General features: G+C 41.4%; 1 protein-coding gene across 2 annotated transcripts in view; it reads right to left on the bottom strand.

Annotated features, from left to right (window-relative positions):
* Tpte (transmembrane phosphatase with tensin homology) overlaps positions 1–21,038 on the bottom strand; it is an 88,104-nt gene that overhangs the window by 18,601 nt on the left and 48,465 nt on the right. For both annotated transcript variants that reach the window (XM_017312675.2, NM_199257.2), the window contains 9 exons: positions 19,534–19,653; positions 17,360–17,459; positions 17,142–17,205; positions 16,259–16,323; positions 7,773–7,833; positions 6,918–6,999; positions 6,709–6,797; positions 3,431–3,492; positions 1,295–1,375 (listed from right to left, as the gene is read on the bottom strand). In XM_017312675.2, the coding sequence (XP_017168164.1) occupies positions 1,295–1,375; positions 3,431–3,492; positions 6,709–6,797; positions 6,918–6,999; positions 7,773–7,833; positions 16,259–16,323; positions 17,142–17,205; positions 17,360–17,459; positions 19,534–19,653 (724 nt within the window). The remainder of the gene's footprint in view (positions 1–1,294; positions 1,376–3,430; positions 3,493–6,708; positions 6,798–6,917; positions 7,000–7,772; positions 7,834–16,258; positions 16,324–17,141; positions 17,206–17,359; positions 17,460–19,533; positions 19,654–21,038) is intronic.

Raw genomic sequence — 21,038 nt, 5'->3', positions numbered from 1 at the left:
TATGTGGGTGTCTGTGTATATGTGTGCCAGTGTGTATATGTGTATGCCTGTGTGTGTGAGTGTGTGTATGTGTGTATATGTATGTGTGTGTGTGCCTGTGCATGAGAGTGTGTGTGTTGTGGTTTACATTAACTCCTTCACCTACTGCCTCCATCAGGCCCCAAAAGATAGGAGGGAATGAGCCAAAACTGAGCCAGACAAGCCACCCCTCCTTTAACTTCTTCATCGCCTATTCGCCAGAGTACCAACAGTTCTCATTAATGCACTGTGTTTGGAAAATTCCATAGTAAATCTTTTTTTGAGAAAACAAAAGGCAACAGCAGATATTTTATAATAGTGTGTAGATCTAATGTGATATATAGACACAAACACACACGTATGAAATAACAATTATTTTTTGTGATAAGGTCTTGCCTAGGTGATCTTCAAACCTGAGATGTCCCTGCCTCTCTGTAGGATTACAGGTATAAGCTGCCAGGCCTGGCTCATAATAGTATTTATTATTCTTATTTTTATTTTTTATTTGTTTTTTTTTTTCCTAGACAAGGTCTATTTGTGTAGCCCCGGCTGTCATGGAACTCACACTGTAGACCAGGATGGCCTTGAACTCAGAGATCTGCCTGCCTCTGTCTCCCAAGTGCTGGGATTAGTGTACCACCAGGCCCAGCTCATTCTTCCTTAAAATACAATTTCTCTCCTTCTCTACCCTTATATCCTTGTATACACACACACACACACACACACACACACACCCGCAAAACATATACACATACTGCATACTACCCCACACACATGCACACACATACACACACACCACACCTACTACACCACACACACACATCACACCATACTACACATCACACACACACACACACACACACACACACACACACACACACACACACACACACAAATACACAAATCATTCAGAAACAGTTCCGGTGATTGTTCTTTAGGGATTGAATTGTTTGTATGTCTGAATAGGTACCTGTGAAAGATAATTCCTTTCAGGGAATTGTGGGGTAAACTTTATATGGTGGTTAGACCTCAGGACCTTCCTACCTTGGGAGGGCAAATCAATTCCTGAACTCTAGAAACCATAACAAAGATAAAATGAGAGGTAGAATGTTCTGGGCTGATCACAAGGCTTGGCATCTGAGGTGGGGCTCTGAGCCTCAGGGAGGAAGCAAGGCCTGGCCCAGGGCACCTGAGTACTGCCATATGGTTATCAGCCAGGAGGGTGGGGCACGGGATGAATGGCGTGGTGGCAGAACCCTCGGAACAGAGACCTTACCTGAGAAGGGGTCTCTATTCCTTGGAACTTCGAGCTGTTGCTTTTATCTGTCCGCCGCTCTCCAAAAAAGTACAGACTTTCCTATAGGAAACGGGACAACCCAACCAAGGTTTGACCTCACTCTTGAAGAGCTGCTTCTTAAAGTTGACAGTCTCTGCGTAGAGGCTATCCCAAATGGCGTAGTTGGGACAACACATTAGGAACGTGTATTTGTGAGACCGAAGACTCATAGATACATGGGATGCTAAATCAGGAAAGGCTAGGAACCATCTGGTCAACTCCTCTCCCTTCCATTTCCAAACAGGAAACAGACCAGACTCCGGCCCTGGAATCGGGAAAGCTGACTGCAGGGTCTCACTGAATCAGCTACATTGTCTGGCCAGCGCGCCTTTGGAATTGGCCTGGCCTCCTTCCCCGGACCCCACCTTGCTGGGGTTACAGGGACACATCATTGTGCGTGGCGTTTTTTGTTTTTGTTTTTACATTGGTGCTGGGGATCTGAAAGCGGGTCCTTATGCCCTTCGACAAAACCATCTCCTCACTCCCTCCAACTCACTTTCCGAGTCCATCTCTCACTGAACTCAGAGTTCACTGATTTGATTACATTGGATTCCACCAGCTCCAGCAATGCAGCTCTTTCTGGTGCCCTGTCGTTCCCCCCCCCCCCCCCCCCCCCCCCCCCCCCCGCCGCCACATTTTTACTTGGATTCTAGGATTCTGGTCTCAGGCTCTTATGCTTGTTCAACAGGCTTTTTATCAACTGAACCACTTCCCAGCCCCACATTTTTATCGTTCATTAATTATTGATCTACAATTTAAAAATCACTGTCCCGGGATACCCCTTTTTTTCACCTGTACCTTTGGCCCTCCCAGGCATTGAATCAGCTGGCCCACCAGTAGGGCAGGCATAGCCTTACACACAGTCCCCATAGGCGTCAGAAAACCAGGAAAAAGTACCCATTTTTCAAAACCTGTGTGTCAAGCTATAAAAACAGAGAGAGTAGGTGGGATTCTAGAAGGGGACATTTGGAAGCCAGAGTCTCTTCTACACACTGTGGGAGAGGCGAGTAGAGTACTCAGAAGTGCTTCCTGTAAGTGCTAAACTCCCAGCCCCTGGCAGGCAAGTGACTGGGAATCCTGTTTCGGGAAGTGGAAACAAGACAAGCAAGATGGCTCAGTGGGAAAGGGAGCCTGCAGCCAACCCTGATGCTTTGAGTGTGATCCCCAGAACCTACATAGTGGAAACAGAAAGTCAACTCCTATAACTTCTACAAGCTGTCTAGACAGACAGACAGACAGAAAGACACACACACACACACACACACACACACTACATATATGTAAAAAAATTTTTTTTATAGAAATTGGAATCAGCCCACCTTGTTGCCTCAGAAGTGTCTAAAGAGGTTACATATCCCCCATGCCTCCCATATGTTGACTTTGCCATAGCAGAGACAATCAGATGGTGCTGTGAGCTGGAAGGTGACACCGTTGAATGACTTACCAACTGTAAAGATGCTTGGATCCTTTCGAGACACTTATCTAATTAATCTTTATATTGTTCTTGTAAAGAAGGAAGCAGCCATGTTGTTAGTGGTGAGAGAGGGGGGCAGCATTTTGACCACGGTGGAGTATTCTTGCCTTTTCTTTTTCCTTCTATAGCAAGGCTGGCCTTGAATTTAAGATCTTGCTTCAGTGTGGAATGCTGGCATGAGGATAGGCAGCTACAAGCCTAACTGAGCCTTTTTACATTTACACGACTTGGCTTAACATATCTTACCTTAATCCTGCAGCTGCTATGCTCTGCCTCTACGAAAATGTTGATATTGTATGCCATGATTGCTATACTAATTTTTGTTTTTAAAAATATTGCCTAAAATGTGACAAATCTTATTTACTGGAATATTTTTGCATTCCCTTAAGTTTTGTGTCTCTCTGACCCCTGCCAAGACCTGGCCCAGAGCAAGAGCTAGGCCAGCAACTACTCACATATTAAATAAGGGAGTCCTAAACCCATGGTTTCTGAAAAGCCACCTCTCCAGTTTAACTTCTGTGAGCCATGACTCAAAGAACCACCATAACATTTTAGAGTTCAGTTCAATCTGCATGAGACAGTTCAGTGATGGTTTTTCATACCTTTGCATTTAAAACTATTTCACTGGCAATGAGGCAGGCACACACCATGGTTCCAGTTCTTCCTAGAAAAAAAAAAAAGGTCATTTAAAGAATGGGAATTCAAGGCCTAAGACAAGGGAGGCTGAAGCTGGGGTTCCCAATCAATGAACAGTTTGGAACCAAAGACGGTCTCTCTCGTGAAGAACCACGGTGGGGACCATGGAGAAAGCCTTCATCTACAGAGCCACACCATCTGCCTTCTAAGTCTCCTGCAGAAGGCCCTTCAGTGCTCCCAGACAATTACTGCTAAGCTAAGGACAGTTGCTGGTGAGCTAAACTTGGAGTTCCCCATCCTCTGCCTGGGCTCCTCAGCCCAAGAAACCCAACTCCGTTCCCAACTCCCAGCTCCCCAGAGGCGTCTGAATGTCCAGGAATTGAGGAGCCCCTGGCCCCAGGCTCCTCATCCGAATGAGTGAACCTGGGAACAATCATTCTGAATGAGGCGTCCCAGAGCCAGGAAGACAAATTAGCATGTTTTCTCTGTGTCTCAGTGGGTACGCAAATGATGCTTAAGGCTGGGCCCATGCCCTGCAGTAGATGGCTAACACAAAATGAACTCAGTGCTGTGCCTGTTGATTGTCTTTTTATGTTTCATATGGCTTTATTTGGGCATTTTTATCTTACTGGTATTGTTTGGTTTTTTGTTTTTTGTTTTGTGTTTTCTAATTTTGTAAGGGCTTTGTGTGTATGTGTGTGTGTTTCTTGTTCTTTTTATTGTTTTTTTTTTAAACCTGGTGTTTAAAAGTCTGCCTGTTTGTTTTTTAAAGAGAGAGAGAAAGAAGGCATACAGTGGGATGGGAGGACCTGGGGCGATGCAGGATGAGAACCAGTATTTGAATATGTTGTCTAAAACTTCAATGAGAAAAGTAGCTCTTTTGTAGAAAGAACCTAGTGCCAGATAGTCACACCTGCAGTCCCAGCACTTGGAAGGAAACAAGAGGATCATAAGTTGGAGGCTTGCCTGGGATACTAGCTAGTTCAAGGACCAGCTGTGCTTCTTATTGAAACTTTGTTTCAAGGAAAAGAAAAAACAAACAAACAAGAAACTTCTCTCCAAACAAATAACAGCAATAACAATAGAAACAGCAGAAAAATGGGCATTAAAAGGTATTTCCAAAAGAAAACATGCACAAGGCCAACAGCTATATAAATATGTTCAAGGTCACCCGTCATCTAGGAAAAGCGTATTAACCACAATAAGGATGATAATTATGTAAATTAGTTGGATCTAGCTATTCCACAATATTGCTACAAAAATATAATGCATATCATAAATATATACAATCTCTTCCAATTAACAATAGCTGTGAGATAAAAAGCATTATTCAATTTCAAAGATAAATGCCATTGGTATTTTAACAGACTTATATTAGCAATTCAAAATCAAAACAATCCAATTTAGCAGGCAGGGGAAAATACTCCCAGTGTTCCTTAACTCCTTTCCCTTCTTGCCTTCCTCACTCTCCTGTTCTTCCCTCCCCTCTGCGTCTCCCTTTTCTTCCTCCTTACATTCCTTTGGTGTTGAAACTAGTATTTTAAGGCAAAAGACACCGTCAATAAGACAAAAACGCCACCAACAGATTGGGAAAGGATCTTTACAAATCCTAAATCCACTAGGGGACTAATATCCAATACATATAAAGAACTCAAGAAGGTGGACTCCAGAAAATCAAATAACCCTATTAAAAATGGGATACCGAGCTAAACAAAGAATTCTCACCTGAGGAATACCTAATGGCTGAGAAGCACTTGAAAAAATGTTCAACATCCTTAATCATCAGGGAAATGCAAATCAAAACAACCCTGAGATTCCATCTCACACCAGTCAGAATGGCTACGATAAAAAATTCAGGTGACAGCAGATGCTGGCAAGGATGTGGAGAAAGAGGAACACTCCTCCATTGCTGGTGGGATTGCAAGCTTGTACAACCACTCTGGAAATCAGTCTGGCAGTTCCTCAGAAAATTGGACATAGTACTTTTTTTTTTAAAGATATTTTCTTTATTTACATTCCAATTGGACAGAAGATCCAGCAATATCTCTTGGGCATATACCCAGAAGATGTTCCAACTTGTAATAAGGATATATGCTCCACTATGTTCATAGCAGCCTTATTTATAATAGCCAGAAGCTGCAAAGAACCCAGATGTCCCTCAACAGAAGAATGGAAACAGAAAATGTGGTACATTTACACAATGGAGTACTACTCAGCTATTAAAAGCAATGGATTTATGAAATTCTTAGGCAAATGGGTGGATCTGGAGGATATCATCCTGAGTGAGGTAACCCAATCACAAAAGAACACACATGATATGCACTCACTGATGAGTGGATATTAGCCCAGTATCTTAGAATACCCAAGATACAATTTGCAAAATACATGAAACTCAAGAAGAAGGAAGACCAAAGTGTGGATACTTCATTCCTTCTTAGAAGGGGGAACAAAATACCCATGGAAGGAGTTACAGAGACAAAGTTCAGAGTAGAGCCTGAAGGAATGACCATCCAGAGACTGCCCCACTTGGGGATCCATCCCATAAACAACCACCAAACGCAGACACTAGGCAGATGCCAACAAGAACCTGCTGACAGAAGCCTGATATAGCTGTCTCCTGTGAGGCTCTGCCAGTGCCTGGAAAATACAGAAGTGGATGCTCACAGTCATCCATTGGATGGAGCATAAGGTCCCCAATAAAGGAGCCAGAGAAATACTGAAGGAGCTGAAGGAGACTAAAGCCTCATAGCAGGAACATCAATATGAACTAACCTGTACCCTCAGAGCTCCTTGGAACTATACCACCAATCAAAGAAAACACATGGAGGAACTTGTGGCTCTAGCTATATATGTAGCAGAGGATGACCTGGTCGGTCATCAATGGGAGGAGAGGCCCTTGGTCCTGTGAAGGCTCTATGCCCCAGTATAGAGGAATGCCAGGACCAGGAATGGGAATGGGTGGGTTGGAGAGCAGGGGAAGGGGAGAGGTGGGGAGGGGATTTTTGGAAGGGAAATTAGGAAAGGGGATAACATTTGAAATGTAAATAAAGAAAATATCTAAAAAATAAAACTAGTATTTTAAAGTGTTAATGATTAATATTAACCGCCTGTGTTCGCACACATCAGTATTTCTTTCCAATTTCTTAACAAAGTGGAAAATAAAAGAAAAAAAGTGAAATGTAAACGAGGAAAATACCTAATAAAAAAAAAGAGAAAAAAAGAAAAAGAAAAAAAGTGGTGTTACCTTTTCCTCCCTTACAGTGAATCGCGACAACATTTTCAGGATCTTGAGCCATCCAATTATTTACTTCCTTGGAGAACAACAACATTTCCCTGATTTCAAATATAAGATTTTTTCATTCAATGAAATTGTTTCCAAATCACTACTTCTCTAAAACACCCAGCCCAAAGTAATTAGCCCTTTTCTGACAGCCAGTGTGGCATAAGACTCACTCAAGAGTGGGGACATTATGATCATCAATCATGATTCTGCGGACCCTGTAGTGGAAGTGCTTAGGGTCATAAGCTCTCTCACCTAAGAGAAATAATACGTATGTCACTTATCTATGCCTAGTGACATAGCCAATGTTAAAGTTATAAATAGATTTAAAGTTTCAATTAGAAATTCCTTATCTTCTAGAGTAGCTTTCAGATTGCTCTAAAAATAAAAATTTAAAGCTGAAAAAGAAAAAGGTTGGTGATTAGCCACCTTGAGAAAACTAAACTCATTTTTAAAGAGATTTCACCTGTAGCTTTCTATAGTGTCTTATCAGTACATCACCATGGGTATTAGAAATCCCAGAACAGAGACAAATATAGCTGATAGAGCTGCTAGCTCCTAAGAACGCTCATTGAATATACAGGCATTGAACAGGACACCAGAGACGGGGTGGTAACCTGAGGAACAAACTACAGGGTTGAGCTTTTGTTTTAATCCAGCTCCCTCCCCCCATCATACCTAATTTAGGTAGGTTAGAAGATGGAGTTGCTAATTTTTACACCTTCAGTGTAATATAGAAGGAAATAAAGAATAAATGTGTTATTCTAGAACCACAAGAACAGGCATTTCCTGACACAGCTGACCTCTGCTCTGCCCATTTGGTTCTTGCAGGCCCACCTCAGCCTCTCTTCTAAAGTTCTTTGTGCCGACCAGCTAACTTCCTTATCACATAAGGCCAACACAAGATGGGGAGTTTTACTCTGACTTCCCACTACTAAATACGTATGAAAAAAATGAAATCTCATAGAGGAGTCTTCGTGCAATCTGTTCTCCATCTATAGTACCCCAGTAGTGAGCCATGTACATACTGCATAGATTGTAGACTTGATAGTGGTTTGGGTGCTTGGTATCCAGGAACCGCACAACCTCCTAAAGGAAGATAGACACAAATGTTACATCTCCAGGGTCATCCAGATGGAAGCTTGGAGAGAGAAGTAACTACAAATGGTTACTATTGTTTCACCTGCCTCTCATTGGCATTTTTCTAGGGGAAATTCCCCCAATGTGAGGATATGTAGATTTTTACATTATATGTATCTTGCTAAGAAAGAAGGCTGAGAGAGATACTCTTATCAGCCTCTGCTGCAGATCGAATTGAATGCCCCCCTATAAGCTCAGGATTAAACATTTGTTTCCCTAGCTGGTGGTGCTGTTGGGAAAGTTGTGGAACATTTAGGAGGTTGAGTCTTGTAGGTAGAAGTGGGAGACTGTAAGGAGGCTTTATAGCCTGTTGCTACTTCTTGTTTACTCTCTGTTTCCTAAGAGTGGATACAATGCGACCAGAAAAGAAATTCCCCATGCCATGTAATTACCAAAACACTAGCTTGGCAGTGCTAATGCACTCCTTTAATCCCAGCACTCAGAATGCAGAGACAGGTAGGTAGATCTCTGTGAGTTTGAAGCTAGCCTGGTCTACACAGTGAAAGTTCCAGGATGGCTAAGGCCACACAGAGAATTTCTGTCTTGAAAAACCAGGCAATTAGCCAACCAACCAACCTACCAACCAACCAACCAAACAACCAACCAACCAAACAAACAAACAAAAACCACTAAATGTACAGAACCAGAAAAGAATATTAAAAGCTGCAAGGGGGAAAAAAAATAAAGGAACATAGAAAGGCAGTCCTATTAGAACAACATCTGACTTTTCAATGAACACTTGAAAAGCCAGAAGGAACTGGTTGGATGTTCTACAAACTTTGAGAAACCATTGATGTCAACTCAGACTATTATACCCAGCAAAACTTTCAATCACAATAGATGGAGAAAGAGAGATATTCCATGGTGAAGCCAAATTTAAGTAGTATCTATCTACAAATTCAGCTCTACAGAAGGTGATAAAAGGAAAACTTCAACTTGAAGAGTCTAATTCTTTCACAAGCTTCCACAACAAGAAGTCTGGGATTATCTTGCCTGTGTTTATACACAATGGTCATTCAGGAACTTTTATTTAAAAAAATTTGTAATGAGGAATAAGGCAAGATTCTGCTCTCATCTGCACCACACACCACATAGTTGGATTTCATGATGCTGATTAAACACTCATGCCTTTCAAATGAGTTAAACTATGTCATTGTTTTGAGTGTTTTAGGTTATAATACCATACAATATTCTAAATTTGGAGGTTTTGCTGTTGTTTTGTTGGTCATTATACTATAGGACACAAATGAAATTCTCCTACTTTACAAGAAGATAGTAGGATTTAAATGTTAGAGGTGGTAATGAAGGGCCATGAAGTTCTATCTTTCCCATGCAGGCACTGCTCTTACAGGCATTAGTGCAGCCTCTGTAACTTCTTACTTGTGTCCAAATGTTTATTGCTAAATCACTGTGTTGCAGTGATTTTCAAACAAGGAAGTGCTGGTGTTGAATACAAATCTGACTTCTGCTCTTATGTAATTTGGGCTTTTGACTATTTTCCCACTCTTTTGTATTTGCCATTTCTTTTTTTTTCCTTTTTTTTTATTACGTATTTTCCTCAATTACATTTCCAATGCTATCCCAAAAGTCCCCCACACCCTCCCCCCCCCCACTCCCCTACTCACCCACTCCCATTTTTTGGCCCTGGCGTTCCCCTGTACTGGGGCATATAAAGTTTGCCTGACCAATGGGCCTCTCTTTCCAGTGATGGCCGACTAGGCCATCTTTTGATGTATTTGCCATTTCTACATCAAAGCAAATTGCTGTTTTGACTTTTCTTTTTCAATCACTGGACCCATGAATTTCTTTCCTGCTGAAAATGTTTGCCTTTCTGTTAATGTATTGATTGTGAAAAGGGATATATTACTTAAAAAATATTCCTAAGAGACAAGTTAAAAAATGATGAACTTAAATGGTTGATGACTGATATTCAATAGGAACAGATTTTGCTCCATGTATCCAGGTCCTCTCCAGGGTACAAAGAAATGTACTTCAGGATAGCAGAATATTTTGTGCAGACATGGAAATAATTAAAATTGGTTTTCAGCCATACAATTTGGAAATAGGTTACAGGAATTGTTTATTAAAAGAAAAAAGAATGTTGCTGTTTGGGTATTTATTTCATCTTTCTACATATAAAGAACTTGAATTATGTAAAATTAAATATGCATTTAAATTGTTATATTGTTTATTCCTTATGTGGGATACTTTGATTTCTGGTATTGTTTTCAAAATTGGTTGATTCAAGTATGTTGTACTCAAATAGAGCTCATTATTTTCTTTCCATACCACATAAAGTTCTTTTTTAAAAAAAAAAATCGTAGTAATCATTGTGGCCCTAATGTTTTGGGCTTTACAGATTTTTCTTTGTAAATGCAAGACCCTTTTAACAAAATAGTGTTTGTCATCAGCTTGAAACTATTTATAATTATTGTATAATTATAAACAACAATACGTAAAGTTTTGGATATAGTTACATAGCAAAAAAAAAAAGTTAAAGTTGTTTACTTCTTTCATGATAGTCACAGTGATGTGGCCCTACTTCTTGGTACCAGTTTTCTGTATTAGTTTCTGTCCCCATTATTCGTGATGAAACACCTGACAGGGAGCAACTTTAGGAAGAAAGGGGTTTGTTTGCTTGTTTTTGGTTTTTGTTGTTGTGGTTGATGGTGTGCATGGAAGCATGGCGGCACAGTGATTCATCCACAGCCTAGAAGAAGAGATTGGGCAGGAAGTGGGTAGGTAGGTTTTCAAGTCCCCAGATCCTTCTGCAGTGGTCCACTTCCTTCAGTGAGGCACCAAGTAATAAAAACTCCATTGTCTTCCGTAACATCACTGCCAGCTAGAGACCAAATCTGCAAATACGTGATCCTTTGCAGGATCTGTCCTAGTAAATTCACAATCTATAAATTTACACAATAAGAGTCAATAGTTAGTTCTAAGTGAAAAAAATGCTATACATATATGCTTGAGTTCCAGATATATTCTAAATCCCTTTATATTTTACTCAATGTTTTGGTATAAGTTTATCTTTGATTTAGCCTGTTTTACCTGTTTTCTGATCTAAATAGTTAGATGGCCCGAAGACTCCAAATACCCTCCAATCAAATGGACATAAAGTATTTAGAGTAGCAGTTTTCAATCTGTGGGTTATGATTCCTTTGGGGGTCAAATGGCCTTTTTAGAGGGGTTGCTTAAGACCATAAGATAACAGATACTTACATTATTATTCATAACAACAGCAAAATTACAGTTATGAAAAAGCAATGAAAATAATTTTATGTTGGGGGGGGGTCACCACAACAGGATTAGGAAAGTTGAGAGCCAAAGACATAGTTAATAGGACAAATTGGCAACCTACAGATTGGAAAAAAAAATCTTTGCCAACCCTACATCCGATAGAGGGCTAATATCTAAAATATATAAAGAACTCAAGAAGTTAACCCTCCAAAAAAACCAAATAACCCAATTAAAAATGGGGTACAGAGCTAAACAGAGAATTCACAACAGAAGAATCTTGAATGGCCGAGAAGCACTTAAAGAAATGTTCAAAATACTTAATCATCAGGGAAATGCAAATCAAAATGACCCTGAAATTACACCTTACACCAATCAGAATGGCTAACATCCAAAACTCAAGGGACAGCTCATACTGGGGAGGATGTGGAGAAGGAGGAACACTTTTCTATTGCTGGAGGGATTGCAAACTGGAACAACCACTCAGAAAATCAATCTGGCCGTTTCTCAGAAAATTGGAAGTAGATCTACCTGAAGATCCAGGTATACCACTGGTCCTAGGCCCCCAGCACATATATAGCAGAGGACTGCCTGGTCTGGTCTCAGTGAGAGATTCTCCTAATCCTTGAAAGACTTGAGGCCCCAGGGTAGGGGGAGGCCTGGTAGGAGAGAGCATCTTCTTGGAGGGGGAATGAGATGAGGAACTGTGGGAGGGGGTATGGTGATGGGGGCAATGGTTGGATTGTAAATAAAATAATAATTAAAAAAATGTAAAATATAAAATGAAAAACATAAAAAAATAAAATTGAGCATCACTGTTCCGCTACACAATCTAATGCAGTTTCTGTCCCATCCACACTAAAGTGTGACCAGCCACACCAAGGCCAAACATTACAAGGTAGCTCAGAAGGTATTAGGACCGTAGGCAAAGTGCATGTAGATGGGAACAGAGGCTGAGCCTTTGTGTGGCTCCCTACAGCCTTTGAAAGTTTCCCTTCAGAAGGGAAAGTAGGAGGTATCACAGCCCACTTTGAAATTCTTTTTGTTGTCCTCCCCTCCCCCCTGGCACTGTGTTTTGCTTAGATGTGGTTACAGTTACAGACTAGTGTTTAATACAATGCTTGAAGGATGGGGTATGAAAGCTTCCATCCAGGTGAAAATGAATAAGTACTATGTCAAAACAGATGAGAATGAAGCCAGGGCGTGAGTCATGCTTGTAAATCCAGCACTTGGGATAAGCAGATAAGCAGGTGGATCATCATGAGTTCAAGGCTACCCTCTGCTATAAAGTGAGTACCACACTAACCAGGGCTACTTAACAAGACCCTGCCTAAACAAGTAAACACAACTGATAAAGCTGTTGAGTTCAACAGGATTTCATACATTCTTCCTCCATTTTTTCAACTTTCTCAAAAATGAGAGATCTTGGGGCTATAGAGATGGCTCAGCTGTAAAACGTACATGCTGCTCTAGTGAAAGGCTGGGGTCTGCTTTCCAGCACCCACGTTAGGCAGCCTATAACGCTCAGTAATTCCAGCTCCAGGGTGTCTGATGCAATCTTTAGGTACCCGTGTGCATGCACACATACACATATATACACATATATGCACACGTGAAGAAAATGCAAATAAAGTATTTGAAGAGTCCTTTGGGCAGAGGGAGCTGAAGAGATGAGTCAGTGGCTAAGAGAGGCTATTGCTTTTGCAGAGGACCTGGGTTCAATTCCCACAATCCACAGGGCAGTTGACAGTTTTCAGTAACTACAGACTGAGATCTGAAGCCTAAGAATGGGACTTGTAACTTTTTTTTTTTTTTTTTTTTTTTTGAGACAGGGTTTCTCTGTGTAGCCCTGGCTGTCCTGGAACTCACTTTGTAGACCAGGCTGGCCTCGAACTCAGAAATCCGCCTGTCTCTGCCTCCCGAGTGCTGGGATTAAAGGCGTGCGCCACCACGCCCAGCAGGACTTGTAACTTTTAAACCTTAGGATTCCTTTCTTTGAAAATAGTTTTTCTTTAGATTTGCATACTTTATTACTTTATGTGTATGGTTGTTTTGCATGCATGGATGTATGTATACCATATGAGTCCTCTGTACCCATGGAGGTCTCTTTGAAATTCTTATTGCAACAACTCCATCGACACCTAGGCCAAACCCTTCCCTCCTCCTACGGGGCACATCCCTTGCTGTAGGAGCAACAAGTGCTACAAGTCTCTCTTATTGAGGTAGCAGCAGTGCCTGAAACTGCAGATGCTTTCTCTGTAGCATCTGTTTGTTTGCTGACCTCTGGATCCCACATCTGGAACATTTTAGCTACTTAGAGGCAACACTGACCGTTTCTTTCTGAGTAAACTTCAGGGTTATGAAAATTTACCCCCAGGTTGGGACGATAGTTCTGTCTGTAAAATTCGTGCTTTCGAAGCATGAGAACCTAAGCGTGATCCCCCCCCCCACGCAGTCCACATTCAAAGGCTGGATGTGGTTAAATGCTTCTCTCCTGCCCCCCAGTCCTGGAAAATGGACACAGGTACATACATCTCTGAGGCTCACTGGCTGGCCAGCCTAGCCTCCTTGCTGAGCTCCAGAGTACAGACAGACAGACTGTCTCAAGACCAAAGTGGGTCAAAGTGAATGGTATCTGATGACCAACACTCACAGTTGTCCTCTGGCCTCCACACATACATGCACACAACAAAAAACACAATAAAGATTTCAAAGAAAAAATGTACCCTATGCTTTGTATCCTCAGTGTCAGTCAAAATATAACCCTGTACACATAACCTATCTCCCTCCCACCCTCCCTCCCTCCCTCCCTCCCTCTTTTCCTGCTTCCCTCCTTCCTTTCTCTCCTCCCTCTTTCCCTTCCTCCCTTCCTTTCTCCTTTCTTTTGTGTAGCCTTGGCTGTCCTGAACTTGCTTTGTAGACCAGGCTAGCCTCAAACTCAGGTATCTTGCTCGCCTGCTTCTGGGACTAAAGGTATGCACCGTTGTGGGCACAGAAGTCGTTACACTCACAGAGAAGCACTAAGAGTCCCAGGAATGTTATCCACACAGGTGTGTCTTCTCAGTGGAGGAAATAAAAATCAAATACCTGCATTCTACCCAGAAAGCTTCGAGTGGATTTTGTTAGCAACCTGGTGCCCTTTTTGCTATCTGTGGAGGTACATGCCACCACCTTTTGCTATGGAGGCAGACCTCATCCAAATTCCCCAGAATGCGTATCCCAGACTCTGTCCTCCCCAGACCATTACCCATCCTTAGGACAGTGTCACATATACTTCATGGTGGGCTAACCTCTGCTATTGGTCAGAGACTGCATTAGATTCTAGGACTTGTAGCTATAGAACACACCCTGGTGGTCACATGTGCTTTGTAACTGAGTTTCTATGTAGTCACACTTTAAGCTTTATTGTCACCTGGAATTAGACTGGAAACCTTTTCCCAAATTGTCCTGTGTTTTCCATATGTAACTATGAGCTGCCTGGCATCAGACTTGATCCAAGTTGTCAAAGTCAACCTGCACCGAAATTTTATTCTTATCTCTTTTTGAGGTTGGCTACCTGCAGGAACCCCCGTCAAAGCACCACCATATCCTTAACATCATTTTTTTTTTTTTTTTGGTTTTTCGAGACAGGGTTTCTCTGTATAGCCCTGGCTGTCCTGGAACTCACTCTGTAGACCAGGCTGGCCTCGAACTCAGAAATCCGCCTGCCTCTGCCTCCCGAGTGCTGGGATTAAAGGCGTGCGCCACCACGCCCGGCACATCATTTTTTTTTTAAAAGATTAAGGAAATCATGGGATGCTTTAGAATCCTATGAGGGGCTAAGTGTCCCCAGATGTCAATCTTTCATTCACTTGTCAACTTTGACTTAAAATAACGTCCTGTCCAAGACGAGCAGCCTGTTATTACTGAGAATGTGTCCGCTCAAGCTCTCTGTGACTTAATCTGAAGCTCTCTATGGCAGAACTAACAGCTTATATTTGAGCTTGCATTCTGAATGAAAGAATACATATTCATGAAAATTGATTGTCTTTGGATACTTTGATTAAAAAAGTAAAGGAATCAATAACTGTCACGCAATATCCAAGGAGATAATAGTTTAATAACTGATAGAAACCTATAGTTTAGAGTCATTTAAGAAATGCTTTGTTTTGATTTTCAGCTAAATGAAGGGTTTTTGGTGACAATCAAGCTAGTATTAAATATGACTAAATTGAGACCAGCTTTATAAAAAGAAAAGTGACTTGATTTAAGTAAACTATAAATAACTCAGAGTTCCCAGTTCAGTCTTCTATAAAACACTATTATCTATCAAAGGATGAGCTATTCATAAAGATTAGGAGTGGTAATTTTGGGAAGTGGATTAAACATGCATGGACATGCTATATTGACATTTTCCTATTTGTGGCATTTAAAAGGACACAAAGCATATTGACAAGTCTAAACTCAATATTTCCAAATTTACATATTTAAATATTTACATATGATACAGTGACATGAAAGTCCCCTCCGTGACAACTTGCATGCTATAGTCTGGTACCTTTGTAAGCCACACATGCTTTCAAAGGAGAAAAATCAACCAAAAGTCCTACCCAGCTATGGCACATATCAGCCATAACTGTGACTAACATGGCAACCTCAACAGTGCAGTAGCGGCAGCTACACCTTGATGGTAACCAACAGCTCTCTGACTAGACTTAAGACCCTCTCAACAAGATGGAAACCAAGCTTTGGCCTGGTTGGGCTGAACAGAGAAATCTGGTTGGAAGAACAGATATCATATAGAGCCACCTAGCCCAGCTACCGTCCACTGGCAGCTCCTCAGATGACGCCATAGTTCCCCACAGATGCACGAGCGACTAGCTAAGACAGCCAGTCCCGTCCTGGTTCATGAGAACTACAAAGTGAAAGCCCAATGCCAACTGATAAGCCACTGTATGACAAATTTAAAAAGTAGTGGCTATAAGCCAGTAAAATTTGTGACTAGTTTATAAACAGCTAAGGCAGACTGAAGTCCACCACGTGTGAGTTCTGGCTGGAAGAGTAGCCTTTGCAGGGGTCTTGAGGTTGTTCAAGTCAAGCCTCTGACTCCAGCATACACTCACTGAGCAGTGAGCACCAGCTGTGGGGATAGCCTTACCTTGATTGGATTTCTGTAGAAGGACTCCCTTCCAGACGATGGAAATGACATGGCAATAATACGCTCTGGAAGTCAAAGTAATTGCTGTAATGAGCATCGTGATAGAGACAACGCAGCAGACAAAAAATTCACCTACATATAATGAAACTCCTTTTTTAAAATAAAAAATAACATTCAGAAAAGAACCAACATAATAATAATCAATATGATATAAAACATTAAATTATCCAATATAATAATAATAATAATTATTAAACTGACACAGTTATCTAATGACTCAGTTGGTTCATCACTGGGCCATAGACTTTCGTTGGCCTAACTCTCTCATTTTATTAGTGGGACTATACTTTCTTTTCTTTAGCAAACCAACAACCAAGCAACCAAACCAAACCAACCCAACCCAACCAAACCAAACCAAACCAAACCAAACCAAACCAAACCAAACCAAACCAAACCAAACCAACCAGCCTGGGCTCCAGTAAAGGCAACAAGTCCCTTATGTTTGGAGCTCACGTGACTCAGGGAATTTGAGATCAACAGAGTAGAAAACTCCATTTCTGGAGATGTAAGAAGATTACACAGAGTCTTGGTATCCTCAGAACCAAGATTAAATACCAGAACTGAATAATTGAAAACTCAACGAAAAATATTTCAAGCAATATATCCATCCCACCTCCTGTAACAGAATCAAGTGGCTCTGGTTTGAAATGACATGAACAGATACTTCCATTGTCCAGGTCATACTGCCACAGTGACATATGTGCTCGTAGGTAAAGAATGCTTTGGAATAACATCGCAGAGGAAGAAGAGAATGTGGTACCTATCGCTCGAGAACAAAATTCAACACTTTCATAAACAACACTGACAGGCAAGTTTCACCAACCAGTGACGTAAGTGAGGTCTAGGTCAAAGCCATCCTTCTTGTAGCGTCGCTTGTTACCCGATACCTGAATTGGGAAATCATAAAGCTGTAACCCACAGATCAATAGGAAAAACAACACGGCGTGTGTGTGTGTGTGTGTGTGTGTGTGTGTGTGTGTGTAACTACAAACCTCACACGTATTTCCCCGAGACACAAGGCAAAAGTGTGCAGACACTCACCAGCTTCCTGGTCAGCCTTTCGAGTTGTCTCTTTTGATGAGCCAGTTGCAGAATCCTTATCAGAATGAGCAGTCGTAGAGGCCGCAGTAAAACTGCCAGTCTAAATCAACATATAGGTAAAAACGTAAATATCTGGGTTTTTTTTTTGTTTGTTTTTTGCTACAAAAACAGGATGTTTGGTTAATATGGGTTAAAGTTAACACTTTTAAAATTAATTACTTATTAAAAACAGAATGCTTGGTTACTATAGATTAGGTTTAACACTTTTATAACTAGTGATTTATTTACTTTTGGTGGTGCTGTGGACCAAGGCCAAGGCCCTGTGCATGACTGGCAGGTTCCTCTACATTGACCTGTTCCTCTTGTTCTGTATTCAGTTGGGAATGGTGTGTTTCTTGGCCAGAACAATGCTGTTTTACCCCAGGTAGAAGACAAAGGGCAATGTCTAGAGACATTTCCAATTGCCAGACTGTTATTTTGGTGTGTTGCTACCATAGCAAGTGTGTAAAGGCAGGGGATGTTGATAAACACCTCATCATGAATGGGGCCCTAGCCAGGCAATGATGGCGCACATCTTCAATCCCAGCACTTGGGAAGCAGGGACAGGTAGATTTCTAAGTTCGAGGTCTACAGAGTGAGTTTCAGGACAGCCAACACTATACGGAGAAACCTCCAAAATATATAAAGGAATGGCGTCCTCTTCCAGAATTTTGTGACCTAAAAGGTCAGTAATGCTAAGTTTGGGAAGGACGAGTTCAGAATTTATCCTCTAACATGAGTGGCTTTCTTTTTTTCTTTTCCTTCCTCGTGTGTGTATGCATGGGCGTGTATGCATGTTCATCAATAATCGCCTGTGTAGTTTCTATCAGTAAGCAGGAAAGTGCTACTCTCGGTGAAGACACATCTGAAAACAGACTGAAATACTGACCAAGGAAGCTGGCTGGGGTTTCTCCTGCCATCAAAAGCACCAACGGTGAGAACTACTGTTCTGAAACACTGGGTCCTTAATTTGAGGTCACATGAACAAGCCACCTGGAAAAGCTCTTTAAAGTTCTTTAAAGCATGGGGTGTGGACTGAAGGGATGGCTCAGTAGGGAAGAGCATTGTTGGTTGCTCTTGCCGGAGACTGGGGACATGGCAACTGCGAACCATCTGCGGTTCTAGTCCTAAGGGACCTAGTGCCCTGTTGTAGACTCTGCAGGCACCACTCCCTTGTGGCACACATACATACACACATACATACAAAGGCAAAACACCCATACATATAAAATAAAAATAAATATAAAGCATGGGGCAATAGGCCCCAGAGCCAGTAATTCAGTGCCTCTCAGGTGGCTCGCGTGTGACGGCTTAAGTTCCACCATACAACATATTTAGTTGAATACTGGAGTGAAGTCCCGGGAAGTTAGGCTATCAAGAGAAACCAATTATTTGACATTTGATAAACCTACCTCCCCACCTTCATCCCAACACACACGTGTTCTTCCTTCTAGATTGCCACAGTCAATAGGAGGGTGAGAGTGAGGGAGAAAGATAAGGGTGAAGAAGAGGAAACTCTCCTAATAGATCCTAGCAGTTCAGACTTTACCAGGGTTTTCTCATTTCTACTACAACTGTACCGCAAACCCTTCCTCACTGCTGCCTATCTGTGCTATGTCCCGGCTTCTTGCTGTGTTTTCTGCTCTTTAGACATCTTAATTGGAGTCATTCAAATTATATACATGCTTCATACTCTCTTGGTTATAGGGAGAGCCCAGGACTATAGAACTTTACATATAAGGCATTTGTGGTTGAAGCACAAATGGGAATTTATAGATCATTTCATATTGTAAAATTAAAATTGATGTAAGAGGAGGTGAATCTAGTTTTTTTTCCTTTGCATATTCTCTTTTATTCATTTAAAGATTCTTAGAGGTATACCCTTAAATGAACCCTAAATTCTAGCATCTTTTAATTTCAAAGTAAATGGAAGGTTTTTTTTTTTTTTATAAGCATTGCACTTTTAAACCACTTACCAGGTATATAACCAGAGAGTTCAAAGTTAAAATATTAAATAAAACCAGGGAAATTCAACAACAACAACAACAACAACAACAACAACAACAACAACACAGAAACAAACAACCCAGAAGACTGGAAGGGGAGCTTTGAGAGGTAAGCCAAATGTTTCATACCTTGGGATATCTCTGAGAAAGTGTTTGTCATAAAGTGCATAAATGACAGCCACAACCACAGTCACACCGATGACCACAGCGTCTAGGGTGTTCAGTACGTCAGAGAAATAGCGCCGTCTCCTGGAGCGGGGAGATGGTAAGGCTTCAACGCACAAGTTATTCATGACAGACTCTATCTTCAGCCCTACTCTAGTCCCATGGAGAATTATGTGTGCTATTCTATATTCTCCTGAGATTCTAACCCACTTCCAGGTCCACGGTCCCCACCCTGTCAGCTGCATGTAATTCTGTCCCAAACACATTATGTTTCATGGGATATGAAGGTTGGCTGGGGTTGAGGCTTAGCTTGCCGACTTTGAGGGTTATCACCCGTGCTGGGGTAGAGTTGTTTAGTAACATAGCTGTTCAAGCTGACCATGCTTCTGTAGTTCAAAGCAAAGAGAGAATTCCATCTTAATGATCAAAACCCACCATCAAGACGACTGGACTAAGGGAAAATTAGAATATCAATTTTAAATTCTTGAGTTAGTACATTTTCTATTTATGTATCTATTGCTATCATTCATCTTTCTTAGTTTTCTTTGGGTTTCATGACTGTGAAGGGGCAATGTGACCAAGGTAACTCTTATAAAGAAAGACAAACATTCAATTAGGGCTGGTGTACACTTTCAGAAGATTTAGTTCATTATCATCACTACGGGAAGCATGGCAGCCTCCAGGAAGATGTGGGACTGGAGGAGCTGAGAGTTCTACATTTTGATCTGAAGGTAGCCAGGGGGAGCTACATGGGTATACATTGAGCTTACATATGAGACCTCAAAGCTCACTCCTACAGTGGCACACTCTCTTCAACTAGACCACACCTACTTTAACAAGGCCACACCTCCTAATAGTGCCATTTCCTGTGGGCCAAGCATTCAAACACATGAGTCTATGGCAGCCAAACCTATTCAATCTAGCATATTCCACTCTCTGGCCTCTATAGGCTTTTAGCCACAACATACTGTAAAATGCATTTAATTCTACTTCAAAAGTCCCCATAGTCTATCACAGTCAACGATGTTTAAAGGTCCAAAGTTCAAAGTCTCTTCTGAGATTCATGCACTATCTTAACTGCAAGCCCTATAAAAATCAAAATTAAAAAAAAAAAAGCAGATCACATACTTCCATCACCACAGAGTATACATCGCTCTTCCAAAAAGTCATCCTGAGGAACTACTGGACCAGAAGCAAGACCAGAAACCAGCTGGGCAAACTCCAAACTCTACATCTCTATGTCTAATGCCCAACTCCTTTCAGCTTTGTTGACTGTAACACAATTCTTTCTCTTGGGCTGGCTCCACTCCATGCTAGCAGGTTTCCTTGGCAGGTATGCCATGGCTCTGGTATCTCTAACATCTTGGGGTCTTCAAGGCTACTGGAACTTCACAGCTTTGTTTTTCAAAGTCTGAGATATACACATGATCTTCTGGGATCCTCCAAAGGGCTTGGGTAATTTTTCCAGC

The sequence above is a fragment of the Mus musculus genome, chromosome 8 (genome assembly GCF_000001635.26).
Source record: "Mus musculus strain C57BL/6J chromosome 8, GRCm38.p6 C57BL/6J".
Taxonomy (NCBI): Eukaryota; Metazoa; Chordata; class Mammalia; order Rodentia; family Muridae; genus Mus; species Mus musculus.
Note: the sequence above shows the minus strand (reverse complement) of the source record. Positions and strands in the feature narration are given on the sequence as shown.